Raw genomic sequence first — 20,427 nt, forward strand, 5'->3', positions numbered from 1 at the left:
GTCTTGCCATTTTACCAGCAAACACACAAAAAGGTTAAAGTACGCAAGCATGCATCCTGCGGATGAGTGTTGTGGTCACATGCCCAACTGCAGTGTCTATTACTCATTTTTTAATTTACTAATCAGAAATACAATTAGCCACATCTGGATTCCTAATTAGATGCATGGGAGTAGTGGCTAACGTATTGGTCAACACCGATCTAGGCTGACACGTCAATGAGGAAGTGCTATATTGTCACAGATGCCGTCTTTCACATCCAACTGAGGTCCCATCTGCCTCTTCAAGTAGACTCCGTGGTACTATTGGGAAAAGAGAAGTGAGCCCTCCCAGTGTCCTAACCAATACTTCCTGAAACTAACAACCAGAAAAACAAACCATTCGTCTCATTGCTGTTTGTGGGATTGACCGATTTAAAAAAATATTTGTTCTTAGGATTTAGGTGACGCTGGCAAAGCCGCATTTATTGTCCATTCCTAGTTGCCCCAAGGGCATTGTGAGTCAATCATGTAGAGTGGCACTGAAGTCAGATGCAGGCCAGACCATGTAGGAGTGGCAGGTCCCCTTCCCTGAAGGACATTAGTGAGCCAGTTGGATTTTTACGATGATCCGCATAAGACCAGCTACATAACAGCAGTAACTGTACTTCAGAGTAATTAAGTTTATGTGAAAGTGTAAGATGTTTGAGAAACGAGATAAGGCGCTTGTATAAGTTCAGAATATTTATTTCACTAGTGTAGGTCTAGTGTTCACCAGTTACACAGTTGTCATTTAGGTTATTCAGAAAGTGCTTGGTGTTTAAGGACACAACAACAGCTTCAGTGTTGTTTCAAGTGTAAATCTCCAATATTCAGCATTTCTGCACCAGCTCTGGTTTTGTAGTATTATACATGTATACGTATTTTACTATTTCATATGCTGGGTAAAGCAGCTGCACAACCCCCGAAGTTACTTTAATATTGAATAATTTTTAACAGAGAGGCATATGTTGCTTAATGTCTCTTTACTGCTTGAGGCATCATTTGTACTTTATAGATGCAAAGACAAATAAGATGACTAAGAATTGTGTCACACAAAACCAGAACTACAATGTTGCAGCCCTATTTCTGACCCGTGCTTCAGCTGGCAGCTCGCAGTTTCTGTATTTTCCCTTTTGCAATGTATAGAAACCAATCTACTTAATGTCTTGTGAATTTGTACTTATCTGAGGAAGGATGTTCTTGCCATGGAGGGAGTGCAGCGAAGATTCACCAGACTGATACCTGGGATGGCAGGAATGACGTATGAGGAGAGATTGGGTCGATTGGGCTTATACTCGCTGGAGTTTAGAAGAATGAGAGGGGATCTCATTGAAACTTATAAAATTCTAACAGGACTAGACAGACCAGATGCAGGAAGGATGTTCCCGATGGCGGGGGAGTCCAGAACCAGGGGTCACAGTCTAAGGGGTAAGCCATTTAGGACAGAGATGAGGAGGAATTTCTTCACCCAGAGCGGTGAGCCTGTGGAATTCTCTACCACAGAAGGCAGTTGAGGCCAATTCATTAAATATATTCAAGAAGGAGTTAGATATATTTCTTAAGGCTAAAGGGATCAAGGGATATGAGGAGAAGGCAGGGACAGGGTACTGAGTTTGGATGATCAGCCATGATCTCATTGAATGGCGGAGCAGGCTCGAGGGGCTGAATGGCCTACTCCTGCTCCTATCTTCTATGTTTCTAATATGTGCACCCATTTCTATATCTTTTACTCAGTTACTGAATAGTTTAAAGTAAAAGTAAACATACATGGTTTCCTTGTGTTCTTTTAGCTTCAAAACCAGTGGCTGGTACGCCTGCACCTGACGAGTATCTCATCTCTCCAATCACTGGGGAAAAGATTCCTGCCAGCAAAATGCAAGAGCACATGCGTATTGGGCTGCTGGATCCACGCTGGTTGGAGCAGCGTGAACGCTCTATTAGAGAGAAGCAGAGTGAAGATGAAGTGTATGCTCCAGGCAAGTATCATTACTGATGCTGTAGGAAGCACTGCCCAAAATGGGAACTTTGTTTCCATTAATAGTTCTGATTTATTCATCAACGTAAAAAGTTGTGTGTTTTGTTTCTAGGTTGTGACTGTAATTATTGTTTTCAGGTAAATCCTTCCCCTCACACACTTATGGTTGAGTCTACTTATTGCCATCTGTTACTATATAATGTATATACTGATTTAAAATGCAACATTATTTTCTGTTCGCTTATATTTCTTAAAGCTTTTTTGTGGGTACAAATCCAGTTTTTCCCCTTGCTCTTCCCATATCACACCTGGTTGCGAGTACACGTATGCAAACTACCCCACATCTCTGCCAGAGCTGCTTTGTAACCAGCCAGTATAGGTTACGCAAGAGCACCTTTTTTAATGTTGTCTGTCCTTTCCTGTGGAGAACCTCCTCACAGCATCACTGGTGAGATTAGGAACTCAACATGTGGTGGATCGCAAGCGCTTTGATCTTTCAGTTAGTCCTCTTAAAGATAAAGTATGTTCTACTGAATAATCTTGAATATTTCTACACTCTAGCTGTTTGTTGCCCCTTGTTGCTCTGTTCTGTGCTTTAAAATAGCCAAATTAATGGCAGCGTAAGAACAGGAGTTTTGTTTAATAAAAACAGAAAATGCTGGAAATACTCAGCAGGTCAGGCAGCATCTGTGGAGAGAGAAACAAAGTTATGTTTCAGGTCGATGACCCTTCGTCAGAACTGCCTGACCTGCTGAGTATTTCCAGCATTTTGTTTTTATTTCAGATTTCCAGCATCCGCGGTATTTGCTTTTGTATCGAAGTTTTGTGTAGCCTGATGTGATAAGTTTTATTCCGTTGATTTATTAATAGGAATGCTGCCCGCCCTGATGTCACTGGAGCAAAACTTTCTGTTCCTGTCAGTCCCAACAACAATCATTTTTGAGAAATTCTGAAAGTTTTGTCAGTATCATATTTATATCAATTTTTAGGATAGATACCCAACCATCTTTTGATTAGAGCTGTTTTCTCCATCAGGTCTGGATATTGAAAGTAGTTTGAAGCAGCTGGCTGAACGACGTACTGATATCTTTGGTGTGGAAGAAACAGCCATCGGTAAGAAGATTGGTGAAGAAGAAATTCAGAAACCAGAAGAGAAGGTATGAACACCCGATACTGTGCGAGGCTCGGGTAACTTGCTCATTGTTTAAATGGTGTTTTGGAGAAGATTTCCTGTTGCTTCTTAGTACTGCAATTTCACAGCAGCAACCATAGCCTTTCCATTGCATAAGCTGCAAACAAACGCACATCTGGCAGTTTACACAAATATAAATTCACTCGGCAACTGTTCTCTCCCACTGAAACAGTAATGATTATATGGAAATGATTAACTATGCTGTCATTGAATGTCTTTTCCAAATTATAAGGATGGCATACTGTTTTCAAAGTACAGTGTGTAAAGGAAATTAAACTGGAAAGTGCTGTGACAGTACAGTGTGGAGCACTGATAATGGATGTGGTTTGCTTGTTCAACTTGGGAAAACGTTCAAAAATGAAAGTTATTGCCTCAAACTAGAGTATTAGTTCATCTAGATTAATTCAAAAACTGAAGGCAGAGTAACTTAAAACTATTCTGCTCTGAAGTGATTATTCAGTATTGCAGACATGCTGTTTATTGGTTGTAATTGTACAATACACAAACAAGGCAATAAGCTCTGATTATATTCATTGTTCTCTCCTGTGACAAAGGTTACTTGGGATGGTCATTCTGGCAGTATGGCACGTACACAACAAGCTGCACAAGCCAACATCACACTGCAGGAGCAGATTGAAGCCATCCACAAGGCCAAGGGATTGGTCCCAGAGGATGACACCAAAGAGAAAATCGGACCCAGCAAACCTGATTTACCACAACCCCCACCTCCTTCATCTGGATCAACTTCTTCAATGAATGCTCCACCAATCACATCAATGCCCCGACCACCTTCTGTAAGTTTAGCAAATATTTTGGAAATGGTTACAACAAGCATTTCTTTTTACATGATGTTACACTGAGGTGCTCAGGATTGTGTGCAACAATAATGGCCCAGAATTTGTGGTCGGGATGGCGACGAACTGGCAGCGTTCGCTGTCATTCTGCCTTTGAAACTGACCGCAACTTCAGGATTTGAAATCTTGAAGTTCGGTCTGTCATTGACAGATCCGAAACAGGCTGCGCTGTTCTCCTCGCCCCCCCCTCCCCCCACAGAGCCAGCAATCTGTGTAATCCTCTCAAATCAGGGAAACTGACGAAGACTTCGGCTCTTCTGCAGTAATTATACTGTTAAATTCCCCACTAAAAGTTAGACCCAAAGGGATTAGGTGTAACTGGGCTTTTAACAGTGTTATTACTGCTAAACAAATGTTAAGGGCCTGGAAAAATTAATTTAAATTTTGTGCCGTGCAAAAATTTGTCCATTTTAATAAAAATAAAAAATGTTAAACTTTTTAAAGAAAAGGTAAGTTTGTCTATCTTTATTTCAAATTTGACTTTTCCCCATGTGAGAGCCCCAATTAAGAGCTTGCTCACTTCCTTGTTTGCTGTCTGTGAGAATTCTGCGATTTGATTGGCTGCACAGACAGTTTGTTGACGTCACAGCAGTTCGCACAAGGGGATCCCCACCATACTTCGCTGATTTGAATTGAATGTCGGAAAACCCGAATTTCTCAACTCTGGGATCGCGAGATCCTTGTGCGAAGCGTACTCTGGGGCCAGCAGTGAATGCCTTCGCTTTGCTGCTAACTGCAAATTCCGGGCCACTGTACACAAAAGTCTTGTTGCCTTACCAATGTATAACTCCTGTGCCACAGTCAGGAGTCTACATTTAAACCAAATTGGCCACAGGCTTGTTATTTAATTATTAGCTGGTTTGTTTTCAATATTAAATAAAAAGGGATGGAGCTGATTGGTAAGTAACCCCTTCTGAGTATTTCTACAGTCCAGTCGTTAAAATAAAAAGTAAGGTCTCTAGTTTAGTGAGTAGTGTTTAAAGTGAAGTAAGGTCCATAGTGTATTTAATATTCTTTAATTTAGAGGAAGTAAAGGGAGTAAATTAAGGGTAGGACATGGCAGGGCAGCTAGGCAGTGTGGAGTGCTCCTCCTGTGCTATGTGGGAAGTCGGGGACACTTTCGGTGTCCAGGGCGAACACGTGTGCAGGAAGTGTCTCCAGCTGCAGCTACTCGAAATCCGCGTTTCGGAGCTGGAGCTGCGGCTGGAGTCACTGAAGCATCCGCGAGGCTGAGATCTTCGTGGATAGCACGTTTAACGATATGGTCACACCACAGGTAAAGAGTACACAGGCAGACAGGGAATGGGTGACCGCCAGACAGAGTAAAAGAACTAGGAAGGTAGTGCAGAAGTCCCCTGGGTCCATCTCCCTCTCCAACAGATTTTTCATTTTGGATACTGCTGGGGGAGATGGTTTCTCAGGGGAAACATAGAAGATAGGAGCAGGAGTAGGCCATTCGGCCCCTCAAGCCTGCTCCACCGTTTAATGAGATCATGGCTGATCATCCAAATTCAGTACCCTGTCCCTGCTTTCTCCCCATATCCCTTGATCCCTTTAGCCTTAAGAAATATATCTAACTCCTTCTTGAATATATTTAATGAATTGGCCTCAACTGCCTTCTGTGGTAGAGAATTCCACAGGTTCACCACTCTGGGTGAAGAAATTCCTCCTCATCTCTTTCCTAAATGGCTTACCCCTTTTCTTTAGACTGTGACCCCTGGTTCTGGACTCCCCCGCCATCGGGAACATCCTTCCTGCATCTGGTCTGTCTAGTCCTGTTAGAATTTTATAAGTTTCAATGAGATCCCCTCTCGTTCTTCTAAACTCCAGCGAATATAAGCCCAATCGACCCAATCTCTCCTCATACGTCATTCCTGCCATCCCAGGTATCAGTCTGGTGAATCTTCGCTGCACTCCCTCCATGGCAGGAACATCCTTCCTCAGATAAGGCAACCACAACTGCACACAATACTCAAGGTGTGGTCTCACCAAGGCCCTGTACAACTGCAGCAAGACATCCTTGCTCCTGTACTTGAATCCTCGCTACGAAGGCCAACATACCATTTGCCTTCTTAACAGCCTGCTGCACCTGCATGCTTACCTTCAGCGACTGGTGCACAAGGACACCCAGGTCTCGTTGCACATCCCCTTCTCCCAATCTATTGCCATTCAGATAATAATCTGCCTTCCTGTTTTTGCCAATGCAGCAAGAGCCAAGTCCATGGTACTACGAGTGGCTCAGCTGCACAGGAAGGGAGGACAAAGAGTGGGAGAACAATAGTGATAGGGGATTCTATCGTAAGGGGAACAGATAGACGTTTCTGTGGCTGCAGACGTGACTCCAGGATGGTATGTTGCCTCCCTGGTGCCAGGGTCAAGGATGTCACTGAGCAACTGCAGGACATTCTGAAGGGTGAACAGCCAGAGGTTGTAGTCCATATCAGTACCAACGATATAGGTAGAAAGAGGGACAAGGTCCTGCAAGCAGAATATAGGGAGCTAGGAAATAAATTAAAAAGCAGGACCTCAAAGGTAGTAATCTCAGGATTACTCCCAGTGCCACATGCTAGCGAGAGCAGAAATAGGAGAATAGAGCAGATGAATACGTGGCTGGAGAGATGGTGTAGAGGGAGGAATTTAAATTCCTGAGGCATTGGGACCGATTCTGGGGAAGGTGGGACCTGTACAAGCTGGACGGGTTACACCTCGGCAGAACCAGGACCAATATCCTCGCAGGGGGGTTTGCTAGTGCTGTTGGGGAGGATTTAAACTAGTTTGTCAGGGGGCTGGAAACCTAAGTATGGACCCAGAACGGAGAGAAACAAAGCTGGAAGTCCAAGTTAGAAAAGTAGTCAGCAAAACTAGTAGGGAGCAGAAACAAAGGCCAACAGTAAAGAGGGTCAAAGTGCAGAAAAATATTAAACAGGCAAAGTTGAAGGCACTTTATCTAAATGCACGTAGCATTCGCAACAAGGTGGATGAATTAATGGCACTAATAGAAGTAAATGGGTATGATGTAATTGCCATTACAGAGACATGGTTGCAGGGTAACCAAAGCTGGGAACTGAATATTCCAGGGTACTCAACATTTAGGAAGGACAGACAAAAAGGAAAAGGAGGTGGCGTAGCGCTGTTAATAAGGGATCGGTACGGCAGAGATAAAAGACCTTGGCTCGGCAGATCGTGATGTAGAACTGGAATTAGTTTGGGTGCAGCTAAGAAACAGCAAAGGGCGGAAAACATTGGTGGGAGTTGTGTATAGGCCACCAAACAGTAGTGGTAACGTAGGGCACAGTATCAATCAAGAAATTAGCAGTGCATGTAACAGGGACAATACGGTAATCATGGGGGACTTTAATCTACATATTGACTGGGCAAATCAAATTACCACTAATGGTGTGGAGGACGAATTCTTGGCATGCATGCGAGATGGTTTCCTGGATCAGTATGTGGAGGAACCAACCAGGGAACAGGCTATTCTGGGTCTGGTACTGTGTAAGGAGAAAGGGCTAATCAATAATTTTGTGGTAAAAGGGCCTTTAGGGACAAGTGACCATAATATGATTGAATTTTACATTAAGTTTGAGAGTGATGTAGTCCAATCTGAAACTAAGGTCTTCAATCTAAACAGAGGAAACTACAAGGGTATGAGGGACAAGTTGGCCATGGTAGATTGGGATTCTGCACTAAAAGGTATGAAGGTGGACATACAATGGCTAACATTCAAGGAAATAATGCATAATTTGCAACAAACATATATTCCTCTAGGGCATAAAAACCCAAAAGGAAAAGTGATCCAACCATGGCTAACAAAAGAAATTAAAGCTAGTATTAAGTCAAAGGAAGAAGCTTATAAAGTTGCCTGAAAAAGCGGTCAGCTTGAGGATTGGGATCTTTTTAGAAATCAGCAAAGGGGGACCAGGAAATTGTTAAAGAAAGGGAAATGGAATATGAGCACAAACTAGCAAAAAATATAAAAACGGATTGTAAAAGCTTCTATAGGTATGTTAAAAGGAAAAGACTGGCGAAGGTAAATGTAGGTCCTTTACAGTCAGAGACGGGAGAATTTATAATGGGTAATGAGGAAATGGCAGAGAAATTAAATAAATACTCTGTTTCTGTCTTCACGGAGGAAGACACAAAAAAACTCCCAGAAATACGAGAAAACCAAGGATGTGGCGAGAATGAGGAACTTAAAGAAATTATTATTAGTAAAAAAACAGTACTAGCAAAATTAATGGGACTAAAAGTCGATAAATCTCAGACGGGATTACCTACATCCTAGGGTTTTGAAAGAGGTGGCCATTGGGATAGTGGATAGGTTGTCATCTTCCAAAATTCTATAGATTCTGGAACGGTTCCTGCAGATTGGAGGATAGCAAATGTAACCCTGCTATTTAAGAAAGGAGGGAGAGAGAAAACGGGGAACTACTGACCTGTTAGCCTCACATCAGTAGTTGGGAAAATGCTGGAATCTATTATAAAGGATGCAATAACTGGGCACTTAGATACTAATAGTAAGATTGGGCAGAGTCAACATGGATTTATAAAAGGGAAGTCCTGTTTGACAAACCTATTGGAGTTCTTTGAGGATGTAACTAGTGGAGTAGACAAAGGGGAACCGGTAGATGTGGTGTATTTGGATTTTCAGAAGGCCTTCAATAAGGTCCCACACAAGAGGTTGGTGAACAAAATTAGGGCACAGGGAATTGGGGGTAATCACAGAATCACAGAATCACAGAAACCCCACAGTGCAGATAGAGGCCATTTCGGCCCATCGAGCCTGCACCGACACATATCCCACCCGATCCCCGTAACCCCTACACCAACACATATTCCCACCCTATCCCCGTAACCCCACGTATTTAATCCCCCTAACACTAAGGGTCAATTTATCATAGCCAATCAACCTAACCCGCACATCTTTAGACCGTGGGAGGAAACCGGAGCACCCGGAGAAAACCCACGCAAACACGGGGAGAATGTGCAAACTCCACACAGACAGTCACCCGAGGCCGGATTTGTAATATACTAGCATGGATTGAGAATTGGTTAACAGACAGAAAACAAAGAATGAGGATAAACGGGTCTTTTTCAGGATGGCAGGCTGTGACTAGTGGGGTACCGCAAGGATCGGTGTTTGGGCCCCAGCTATTCACAATCTATATCAATGATTTGGATAAGGGGACTAAATGTAACATTTCTAAATTTGCTGATGACACAAAGCTAGGCGGCAGTGTCAGTTGCGAAGAGGCTTCAAGGGGATCTCAACAGGCTCAGTGAGTGGGTGAGAACATGGCAGATGGATTATAATGTGGATAAATGTGAAGTTATCCACTTCGGTAGAAAAAAGAGAAAGGCAGAGTATTTCCGAAATGGTGAAAGATTGGGGAATGCAGATGCTCAAAGGGACCTGGGTGTCCTTGTACATGAGTCACTGAAAGTGAATGTGCAGGTGCAGCAAGCCATTAGGAAGGCAAATGGTATGCTGGCCTTCATTACAAGAGGATTTGAGTACAGGAGTAAAGAAGTCTTACTCCAATTATATAGGGCCTGGGTGAGACCACACCTGGAGTACTGTGTACAATTTTGGTCTCCTTACCTAAGGAAGGATATACTTGCCATAGAGGGAGTGCAACGAAGGTTCACGAGATTGATTCCTGAGATGGGACTGTCGTATGAGAAGAGATTGAGTAAACTAGGCCTGTATTCTGTTGAATTCAGAAGAATGAGAGGTGATCTCATTGAAGCATACAAAATTATTACAGGGCTTGATAGGGTGGATGCTGGGAGAATGTTTCCCTTGGCTGGGGAGTCTAGAACCAGGGGCCACAGCCTCAGGATAAAGGGTAGGCCATTCAGGACTGAGATTAGAAGAAATTTCTTCACACAGAGGGTGGTGAATCTTTGGAATTCTCTACCCCAGAGGGCTGTGGAGGCTCAGTCATTGGGTATATTCAAAACAGAAGTCAATAGATTTCTGACTAGCAAAGGCATCAAGGGATATGGCGATAGGGCTGGTGAATGGAGTTGAGGCAGAAGATCAGCCATGATCTCATTGAATGGCGGAGCAGGCTCGAATGGCCTACTCCTGCTCCTATTTCTTATGTTCTTATGATTAGTACCACCTTCCACCCTTCTTGTTGAGGTTTCAAATATAGGACTGTTTCTGATCCAAGTTTCTATTGCAGTACATACTTAGTAAATGAGATAAATGATGTAAAGTAACTAAAGTTTTATTAATTCCCTCTACCAGCATCTGCAGAGGAAATCAATGAGAAGGAGCCACCAAGAAAGCTACCTGAATTCACTTGAATTTCCTATCTATTATAATAAATTATTTAAAACCCTATACAGGAGACTATCGCATGAGCACAAAATGTTTAACACTGGTCAATGTTCCCATTAAGCTACGCAGGGCTCCAGAAGTCGTGCGCAGCCGGTGAGCTGGCTTTTAAATTGGAAAAAAATGCGCATGCGTGGACTTTTGAATCTGCCATGCAGCCCGTTAAAGGGGCCACGCAGCCCAAAAAACATTACGGGGAACATTGACAACAGTTGTTGAAAATCCTCTAACCAGCTGCCCTCCTAAATGTATAAGAAAATGTGACAGTTGCATATTTTGACTTGTAATGTTTCAATAACACAGCTAGAAGTCAGTCTTGCAACACTTTTTTTATAGTATAGTTGACCTTGCGTGACATTACATATGGGGAAGTCAAGATCGAGTTGCGGTGGGGTTAGAAGGTCGGGGGTAATTGGATCAGGGCACCCAGACATAATTTGGACATGGTTCTAAAATTTCAATGCTTATTTTTAATATAACGTTTTGATTTTGTTATTTATAGTTAAATAGCAAAACTTAAAAGTGCCTCATTGCCAAGTTTACATAGGTGAGAATGGGAAAAGTTGGCACAAAAGTTATCATAAATGTGACAAGAAGACTTATGGTTTTGTAGACAGGAAGTGCGTACAGATGTAATTTTTTATACATCTAAAGTACAATTGTAATGTTGCTCTGTTTTTTATTATTCAGATGCCTCCACCTGTGCGGAATATTATGTCATCAATGCCTGTCCTCCCCAGGCCACCAATGTCTCCTGTTATCCGTTTAGCGCCTGGACCTGTTTTGACAGCTCCCATGCCACCAATGATCCCTGGACCTCGAATCAACGTAGTACCAATGCCTCCGTCGGCACCACCAGTTTTAGCTCCCCGCCCACCACCAATGGTGGTACCAGCAGGTAAAGTTAAAGAAAAACTAGCAGTGTGCTGTAAGGTGTCAGCCTTGGGTCAGTGGTGGCACGCTCACCTCTTGAGTTAGAAGCCCCACTGCAGAGACTTGACCACATTATCCAGGCTGACACTTCATTGCAGTACTGTTGGAGTGCTGCACTGTCGGAGATGCCGTCTTTTGGCAGCAGGACAGGTAGATAAGGTGGTTAAAAAGGCATATGGGATACTTGCCTTCATTAGCCGAGGCATAGAATATAAGAGCAGGGAGGTTATGATGGAGCTGTACAAAACGCTAGTTAGGCCACAGCTGGAATACTGTGTGCAGTTCTGGTCGCCACACTATAGGAAGGATGTGATTGCATTGGAGAGGGTGCAGAGGAGATTCACCAGGATGTTACCTGGGCTGGAATGCTTCAGCTATGAAGAGAGACTCGACTGGCTGGGGTTGTTTTCCTTTGAGCAGAGAAGGCTGAGGGGGGACCTGATTGAGGTGTACAAAATTATGAGGGGCATAGATAGGGTAGATAGAAAGGAACTTTTCCCCTTAGAGGGGTCAATAACCAGGGGGCATAGTTTCAAGGTAAGGGGCAGGAGGTTTAGAGGGGATTTGAGGAAAAACATTTTCACCCAGAGGGTGGTTGGAATCTGGAATTCACTGCCTGAAAGGGGGGTAGAGGCAGGAACCCTCACAACATTCAAGAAGCATTTGGATGAGCACCTGAAACGCCAAAGCATACAAGGCTACGGACCAAGTGCTGGAAAATGGGATTAGAATAGATAGAGCTTGATGGCTGGCGCTGACACAATGGGCCGAAGGGCCTCTTTCTGTGCTGTATAAATCTATGACTCTATGATTCTATATGATAAACTGAGGTCTTGTTTGCCCTCTCGTGGACGTAAAAGATCCCACGGTACTTTTCAAAAGAACAGCCTGGGAGTTCACCTGGTGTTCTGGCCAACATTTTATCTTGTAACCAACACTACTAGAAACAGATTATCTGATTGTTTTATGTTATTGCTGTTTGTGGGAGCTTGCTGTGCACAAATTTGCTGCCACGTTTCTGACATTACAACAGTGACTGCACTTCAAAAGTACTTAATTGACTGTGGGGATCTCATTGAAACTTATAAAATTCTAACAGGACTAGACAGACTAGATGCAGGAAGGATGATCCCGATGGCGGGGGAGTCCAGAACCAGGGGTCACAGTCTAAAGATAAGGGGTAAGGACTGAGATGAGGAGGAATTTCTTCACCCAGAGAGTGGTGAACCTGTGGAATACTCTACCACACAAGGCAGTTGAGGCCAATTCATTAAATATATTCAAGAAGGAGTTAGATATATTTCTTAAGGCTAAAGGGATCAAGGGGTATGGGGAGAAAGCAGGGACAGGGTACTGAATTTGTATGATCAGCCATGATCGCATTGAATAGCGGAACAGGCTTGAGGGGCCGAATGACCTACTCCTGCTCCTATCTTCTATGTTTCTATACAGATGCTCAGTCGTTCCTTCTAATGTTGCTTACAGTAAGTTAGAGAATGCATTGTTTTTTGAGGACAGGGACATTATACCATGTCATGCACAACATATGTTGATGCTAAAATGACAGTTTCTGTCCCTTTAAGGTGATGAAATGTAATTGCTCTGCATTCTTGAAATTGATTCTTGGGTCAATCAGTATAATGCTTTGGTTCGCTAGAGACGAGACATATTCTGAGCCTTGGGTTGCAAGTGATTCGGTTTCATGATGCTTTTTTAATACTTTATAACACAAAAGGCACAAAATTGACGTGGAACGGTATGACACCTTAAAGTGTATTGCACAAAATGAGGGCCACATACATGGTTCATTTATATATTTTTATTTTAATATTAGACAGGGTATTATTTCAAAAAAAGCACTTTGAAGTTCTAAAATGACTCCTTTCTCACACTTTTACATAAGCATTTGTACCTGCACCTCCAGTGGCTCCTGCCCCAATTCCTCCTTCGCTTCCTCGTCCTCCTCCACCACTGGATGATGAGCCAGCAACCAAAAAGATGAAAAGCGAGGATAATCTTATCCCAGAGGAAGAGTTTCTACGAAGAAGCAAGGTATACTATACTCCCTGCTTAAAAATCAAGCCAAATAATGTTAAATTTAAAGATGTGCTAGGGTAGTGTCCATGAACTTGCTTGTCTAACCTCAGTCCATTGCACAGTCACTAGTGTTTAATTGACTCTCATGTGACCACCCTTCATTAAATGCTGGGTTCCTTCGAAAATGTAATATTCATGATTCTATCTGTTGTATCATAATCTGAAAGCATACTTTTGGCGTTTTAAGCCAAACTTATTTTCTGAGAGGTTTTTGTTAAAATGAGTTGGCTAGCAAATATTTTTATTCACTTAAGTTGCCACTAGTTAATAACAAAACATTATATTGAATTTTCACCAAATTTAGGCTTTTTTCCTCACCACACTCATGGTTTCTTATGTTAGGGGAGAAATGTGCAATACCTGAATACATTTATGAACCCATAAATAATAACTACTTATTTTAATAAATTAGAATTTTGTTCGTTTTTATTCAAACTTAAAAGTGACTTTCTCGCATCCATCTTGTTTTTTAAGTTAAAAAATACAGAACCATAGAAGTTTGCAGTACAGAAGGCGGGAATTCGGCCCATCGTGTCTGTGCTGACTCTGCTAGAGCAATCTAAAACTAATCTTCTGCTCCGATCTCTTTCCCCCCCCCCCCCCATATCTTGTTCTGCTTCAAGTATTCATCCAATTCTCTGTTAAAAAATGTAATGATCTCTACTTCAACCACTCTCTGACAAAGCATTCCATGCTCCAACAACACTGCATAAATAAATTTCTCCGAAACACTTCCTTTAACTTAGAATGTTTAATTGATGACCCCCCTAACGGACTCCCCAACTGAAGGAAGTAGTCTTTCCCGATTCACTCTATCAAAATCCTTCATAATTTTAAAAACTGCTATTGAATCCATTTTTTGCTGCAGTGGCAATAGTCTCTCGTATCTCAATTCCCTCCTCATAACTCTAGTTTTTCATCCCTACCCTCATTCTGGTCAATCTACACCATACACATTCTATGGATTTAATACCCTTTCTGTAATGAGAAACTGCACACATTACTCAACTGTGACATAACCAGAGTTTTGTACAAATTTAGCATTTTTATTTACTTTAGTACTCTAAACATCTATTTAGAATGCTGTTGGTCTTTTTGATGGCTTTATCTACCTGCACTCTCTTTCGGGGATTTATGTATTTCAACCCCGAGGTGTCTCTTCATCCACATCCTTCTGTGTCTTTGTGTTGAACGTATACTCCCATTCCTTGTTTTTCCTCCTAAAAAAAGTTTCTGTTTGTGCGTTAGTTATTGTACAACTATGCCAAATATGCACCATAAGAAAATGGCCAAATTGCAGACATTAGTACAGACTAAACATTTTTATGCAATTTTTTTCTATTTTTTAGTTTATTCCAACATTTACATATCTGTGCCCTTTTCATGGCTTTGGTTTACTGTGCATTCTACCAACAGTTTAATTTCATTTTGGGGCTTGCTTTCAAATATCCTGCGTTGTACTTCAAAATTAGCACTTGGCATTCTCAGTTCCTCAGAGTAATTTGAAGAGCACATTACATTTTTGCTTTTGGTGCTGTTACCTTTTTTGAATTAGTTGAAAAGTTGTAGGTGTGTAATGCTGTTACATGCATATCGGGAAGTAACTGCATTTTTAATAGAGCATGTACAAGATTAAATTTTTATTCAGAAAGAAAATTTGCAACTCCCAACAATGCTCAATTGTTTTTCTTTAAGGGTCCAGTCACAGTCAAGATACAGGTACCTAACATGCAGGATAAGTCGGAATGGAAGCTGAATGGCCAGGTCCTCGTTTTCACCCTTCCTCTAACAGATCAGGTATGGATACGCTATGAAAATGTGAGATATGTAAGAACAGCAATATGGGTTCTAATTGATTTCATGTAACAAAATAATACATAAAAAATGAACAAATATTTGACCTTTCAAGGCTATCACTTCCACATGTCATTTGCCCTGTCAAGCATGTTACCCAGCTTATTTACAAAGTAATAACAAACATAACATGCTGGAAACACTCAGCAGGTCAGGCAGCATCGTAGAGAGAGAAACAGAGTTAACGTTTCAGGTCGATGACCCTTCATCAGAACTGGAAAAAGTTAGAGAAGCTAACAGATTTTTAAGCAAGTACAGAGGCAGGGAAAGGGAGGAGGGGAGGAAAGAACAAAGGTTATGATCTGAAATTGTTGAACTCGATGTTGAGTCCAGAAGGCTGTAAAGTGCCTAATCGAAAGATGAGGTGCTGTTCCTCGAGCTTATGTTGAGCTTCGTTGGAACAATGCAAGAGGCCGAGGACGGAGAATTCAGAGTGGGAGTGATGCAGAGAACCACCAGGTCAGCCTAAGGGCGCTCCGCCTCTTCCTTGAACAGAGGCCCAACCAGTCCCCATCCACCACCACCCTCCTCCGCCTGGCTGAACTTGTTCTCTCATTGAACAACTTCTCCTTTGACTCCACTTACTTCCCCAAAATCAAAGGTGTTGCTATGGGAACCTGCATGGACCCTAGCTATGCCTGCCTTGTCGTGGGATATGTGGAATATTCTTTGTTCCAGTCCTACTCAGGTCCCCTCCCTCACCTCTTTTTGATAACTGTATCGGTGCCGTTTCCTGCTCTCACCCTGAACTAGACAATTTCATTCACTTTGCTTCCAATTTCCACCCTTCCCTCACCTTCACATGATCCATCTTCGACTCTACACTTCCATTCCTCGACTTCTCTGTCTCCATTTCTGGGGATAGGCTATCGACAAACATCCACTATAAGCCCACTGACTCCCACAGCTACCTGGACTACACTTCATCCCACCCCGCTTCCTGTAAGGACTCTATTCCATTCTTCCAGTTTCTCCGCCTCCACCGCATCTGTTCTGACGATGCCACCTTCCATACAAGTGCTTCTGATATGTCTTCCTTTTATCCTCAACCGAGGATTCCCCTCTACCATGGTTGACATGGCCCTCGACCATGTCCATTCCATTTCCCGCACTTCTGCTCTCACCCCTTCCCCTCCCTCCGAGAATCACGATAGGGTTCTCCTTGTCCTCACCTTTCACCCCACCAGCCTCCACATTCAATATGTCATCCTCCGCCAACTCCAGCGTGATCCCACCACCAAACATATCTTCCCCTCCCCTTTCAGCATTCCAAAGGGACTGCTCCCTCCGCCACCCCCTGGTCCACTCCTCAATCACCCCCAACACTCCCTCCCCTTCCCACGGCACCTTCCTGTGCAAGCGTAGGAGATGCAACACCTACCCTTTTACCTCCTCCCTTCCCACTGTCCAAGGTCCCAAACACTCCTTCCAGGCGAAACAGCGATTTATTTACTTGTACTTCTTTCAATTTAATATACTGTATTCGCTGCTCACGATGCGGTCTCCTCTATATTGGGGAGACCAACGCATTTTGGGTGACCGCTTTGCAGAACACCTCCATTCAGTCCGTAAGCGTGACCCCTACCTTCCAGTCACCTGTCGCTTTAATTCTCCGCTCCACTCCCACTCTGAATTCTCTGTCCTCGGCCTCTTACACTGTTCCAACGAAGCTCAACGTAAGCTCGAGGAACAGCACCTCATCTTTTGATTAGGCACTTTACAGCCTTCTGGACTCAACATCGAGTTCAACAATTTCAGACCATAACCTTGGCCCCTATGTTTTATTTTTTCTCTCACATGGCAGCAGTTGATGATTCTGCCATTGCCATTTACACCTCATCTAGAGTCATCTTTTGTTTCTTAACTTGTCCCATTACCCATCTCCTTTTGCCTTGCACCATCATCCCTTTTGTCTTTTAATCTCTCCCGCCTTCCAGCCTATCACAGACCTTCCCTTTGTTCTTTCTTCACTTCCTCCCTTTCCCTGCCCCACCCTTGCTTAAAAATCTGTTACTTCTCCAACTTTTTCCAGTTCTGACGAAAGGTCATCGACCTAAAACGTTAACTCTGTTTCTCTCTCCACGATGCTGCCTGACCTGCTGAGCGTTTCCGGCATTTTCTGTTGTTATTTCAGATTTTCAGCATCTGCGATATTTTGCTATTATGTTATTTACATAGTATTTCCAGTACAGAAACAGGCCATTCGGCCCAACAGGTCCATGCTGGCATTTATGGTCCACACGAGCCTCCTCCCCTACCTCATCTAACCCTATCAGCATATCCTTCTATTCCTTTCTCACTCATGTACTTATCTAGCTGCCCCTTAAATGCATCTATCTATGCTATTCACCTCAACTTCTCCATGTGGTAGCAGGTTCCACATTCTAAATACTCTCTGGGTAAAGGAGTTTCTCCTGAATTCCTTATTGGATTGCACACACTATTCCAAAATTGGCTTTATCAGTCATTTACATGAGTTTCCAATATCTTGTTTTGACTTGTAATCAAATGTCGTTCACATATCAGTTTGTTTATTTTTTCTAGGTGTCTGTTGTCAAGGTGAAAATCCATGAGGCTACAGGAATGCCTGCTGGTAAACAGAAGCTTCAATATGAGGTATATATTGCAATGTACAACATCTAGTTGTAATTCAGACAAAATGCTTCTAGTTACATTTATATACATGCTTCTGTTGTTACTAACACTTTTGGAGAGTCTTTAGCTTTATATATTAACTTTAAAACTTAGTAACTGTTAGCTTCACATTTCATTACCTGAAGACCAAGAGTAAGGAATGACTTGATATTCCATTGAGTTAGTACATAATATTGCACAACCTTTATTTGGATTTCAATGCATAACATTAAGGTTTTTGTGTGATTCTACACTTTAAGCTGATTAGTAGTTTGAAATGTTATTACTGTGTTTACTGCCTCCCACTTGAATTGCTACTGGTCTTGCAGTTTTACTGGAATGAATCTTTAGTGCTGCTATTAAGACGATTAAATAACTCTTCTGTCCAATTGAGAAAGAAACTAAATTCTAGTTTGTTAAACTCTATTTGCAGTCTGACTATAATGTTTTTGTTTTTGTTTTAGGGCATCTTTATTAAAGATTCAAACTCTCTGGCCTACTACAACGTGACCAGTGGTTCAGTTATCCACCTCGCCTTCAAAGAACGAGGAGGTCGAAAGAAGTAGCATGTTGCTGCAATTGGCACTGTCTTTCTACACACCTATGGGAATGGAAATCAAACTATACATTCTTAAGTTTCAAAACATTAAAATTGTTAACTCATTTAACAGACAATTCAGACTTGCAACATCTTTATTTTAGAAGAACGAAACTGTAGCATACATGAAAATAATTCTCTGTACATGTTAAAAGGTTTTTTTTTAAAAAGTTAATTTTAAAAGTTTAATACTTTCCATCTTTTGTTACACGTAGTTCCTTCAGTATGATAGACTGCTATCAAAAGGTCTGCAAATATGTAGAGATTAAACTAAATTTTGGGTTTGACTTCTGGTGGCTCTGCATCCACAAAGCCCACATTTGGTGAAACTATCTTCCCTGCTCCTGTATGAGATTATTGCATTGTGTTTAGCTTTCTGTTGAATATTTTTAATAAAATTGTATCAATTCTTGTCTCTGGGCTATAATTTGTGAAGACTACGCTTTAAAAAAAATTTGATTTTTCTTCACTTTTCTCCTGATGGCAGCGGTGTGTGCTTGGGGTTCATCCATTCAAAGGGATCCTAATGTCCTCCCATTGTAGAATCCAATTGTTTCTTAAATGATTCCAGAGATTTTGCCTCTGCTACTCCATCTGGAACTTTATTCCACACATTGATCACTCTGTAGGAATAAGAATTACCTGATATCAGTCCTAAAATTACCTTTTACAGTACTAGTGTGAACCTGTGTCCCCCTAGTTGTTTCCCTGCAGTTTAATTTAAAGTAATATTCTGGATTAACCTTTTATATACCCTTAACCATCTTCTATACAATCCTCACCACTTACGCCATCCTTGCTTATCACAGACAGCCATCTATCTGTCTTTTGGATGAGACGTTAAACCGAGGACCCGTCTGCTCTCTCAGGTGGATGTAAAAGATCCCATGGCACTATTTCGAAGAAAAGCAGGGGAGTTTCCCTGGTGTCCTGGCCAATATTTATCCCTTAACATCGCTAAAACAGATGATCTGGTCATTGTCACATTGCTGTTTGTGGGAGCTTGCTGTGCACAAATTAGCTGCTGTGTTTCTCATTACAACAGTGACTACACTTCAAAAGTACTTCATTGGCTGTAAAGCACTTTGAGACATCCGGTGGTCGTGAAAGGTGCTATTTCAATGCAAGTCTTTCTAAAATATGCAAATAGAGCTAACCATTTGCCATCGCCATAGGTGTCAATTACAAAGATGCTGCTTAAAATGTAGTAAACGTGCCAGCTATTTTGTGCAGTTCAGCACTTAGCGACTTTGTAAAAGCCGATTTAAAAAAAAAATATATATAACTACATCCAATCAACAACTACATCCAATCAACAACTCGCTTTGTAACAAAAACAGGTAGATGTTAAAACCACAGACACCTAAATAGAACGAAGGCACTGTAACAGAGGTTGACCTGATCTCACATTAAACATATTAGTTGATTGAAAATGCCTGAAGTGTCCACTTTCTGACTGCCTCCCATAGTTGTTAACAGTTAACAGTGCGAACAGCTTTTAAAAATATACATAGCTTTAGTCTTCAACGATATAAAACCACATTAAAATATATTTAGGTGAAAATCCCCCAAGTGAACTGCAGAGAAATAATTACGTATGATCCAGGCTTCCTTTATCCCACAACTACAGTAGCTCCAAAAAAAAGTTTTATTGGACCAATGCAAAATAATGGGAAGTTGGTAAACATTTAAAGAAATACTATTTTAATTAGTAAGGGGAAAAGGGCAGGAGAATGGGGTGAAGTAAAAAAAACTCTTTAAGGCACAATAGGTTGAATGGCTTCCTTCTGCGTCATAAAATTCCAAAGTCTATGGGGGGGAATTTCAGTTGTTTGCGCCTCCTGTTAGCGCTTTAAGAAGGCGCTAATGGGGCGCAAAGCAACTAGCGCCCGTGCGCAGCGATGTTTGCGCCGCCCGCGAAATTAA

The 20,427-nt window shown here is 42.0% G+C and overlaps 1 protein-coding gene across 1 annotated transcript in view; it reads left to right on the plus strand.

Moving 5' to 3' along the window:
- Window positions 1–18,913, plus strand: part of sf3a1 (splicing factor 3a, subunit 1) — a 34,901-nt gene extending 15,988 nt beyond the window's left edge. Inside the window, exons 9-16 of the mRNA XM_085961542.1 lie at window positions 1,809–1,994; window positions 3,029–3,150; window positions 3,740–3,979; window positions 11,076–11,283; window positions 13,222–13,370; window positions 15,111–15,212; window positions 17,814–17,885; window positions 18,368–18,913. Coding sequence (XP_085817668.1) covers window positions 1,809–1,994; window positions 3,029–3,150; window positions 3,740–3,979; window positions 11,076–11,283; window positions 13,222–13,370; window positions 15,111–15,212; window positions 17,814–17,885; window positions 18,368–18,469 — 1,181 coding nt within the window. The 3' untranslated portion in view covers window positions 18,470–18,913. The remainder of the gene's footprint in view (window positions 1–1,808; window positions 1,995–3,028; window positions 3,151–3,739; window positions 3,980–11,075; window positions 11,284–13,221; window positions 13,371–15,110; window positions 15,213–17,813; window positions 17,886–18,367) is intronic.
- Window positions 18,914–20,427: the final 1,514 nt, after the last annotated feature.

Source organism: Somniosus microcephalus, chromosome 19, assembly GCF_052327205.1.
Source record: "Somniosus microcephalus isolate GS21.2 chromosome 19, FLI_Smic_1.0, whole genome shotgun sequence".
NCBI lineage: Eukaryota > Metazoa > Chordata > Chondrichthyes > Squaliformes > Somniosidae > Somniosus > Somniosus microcephalus.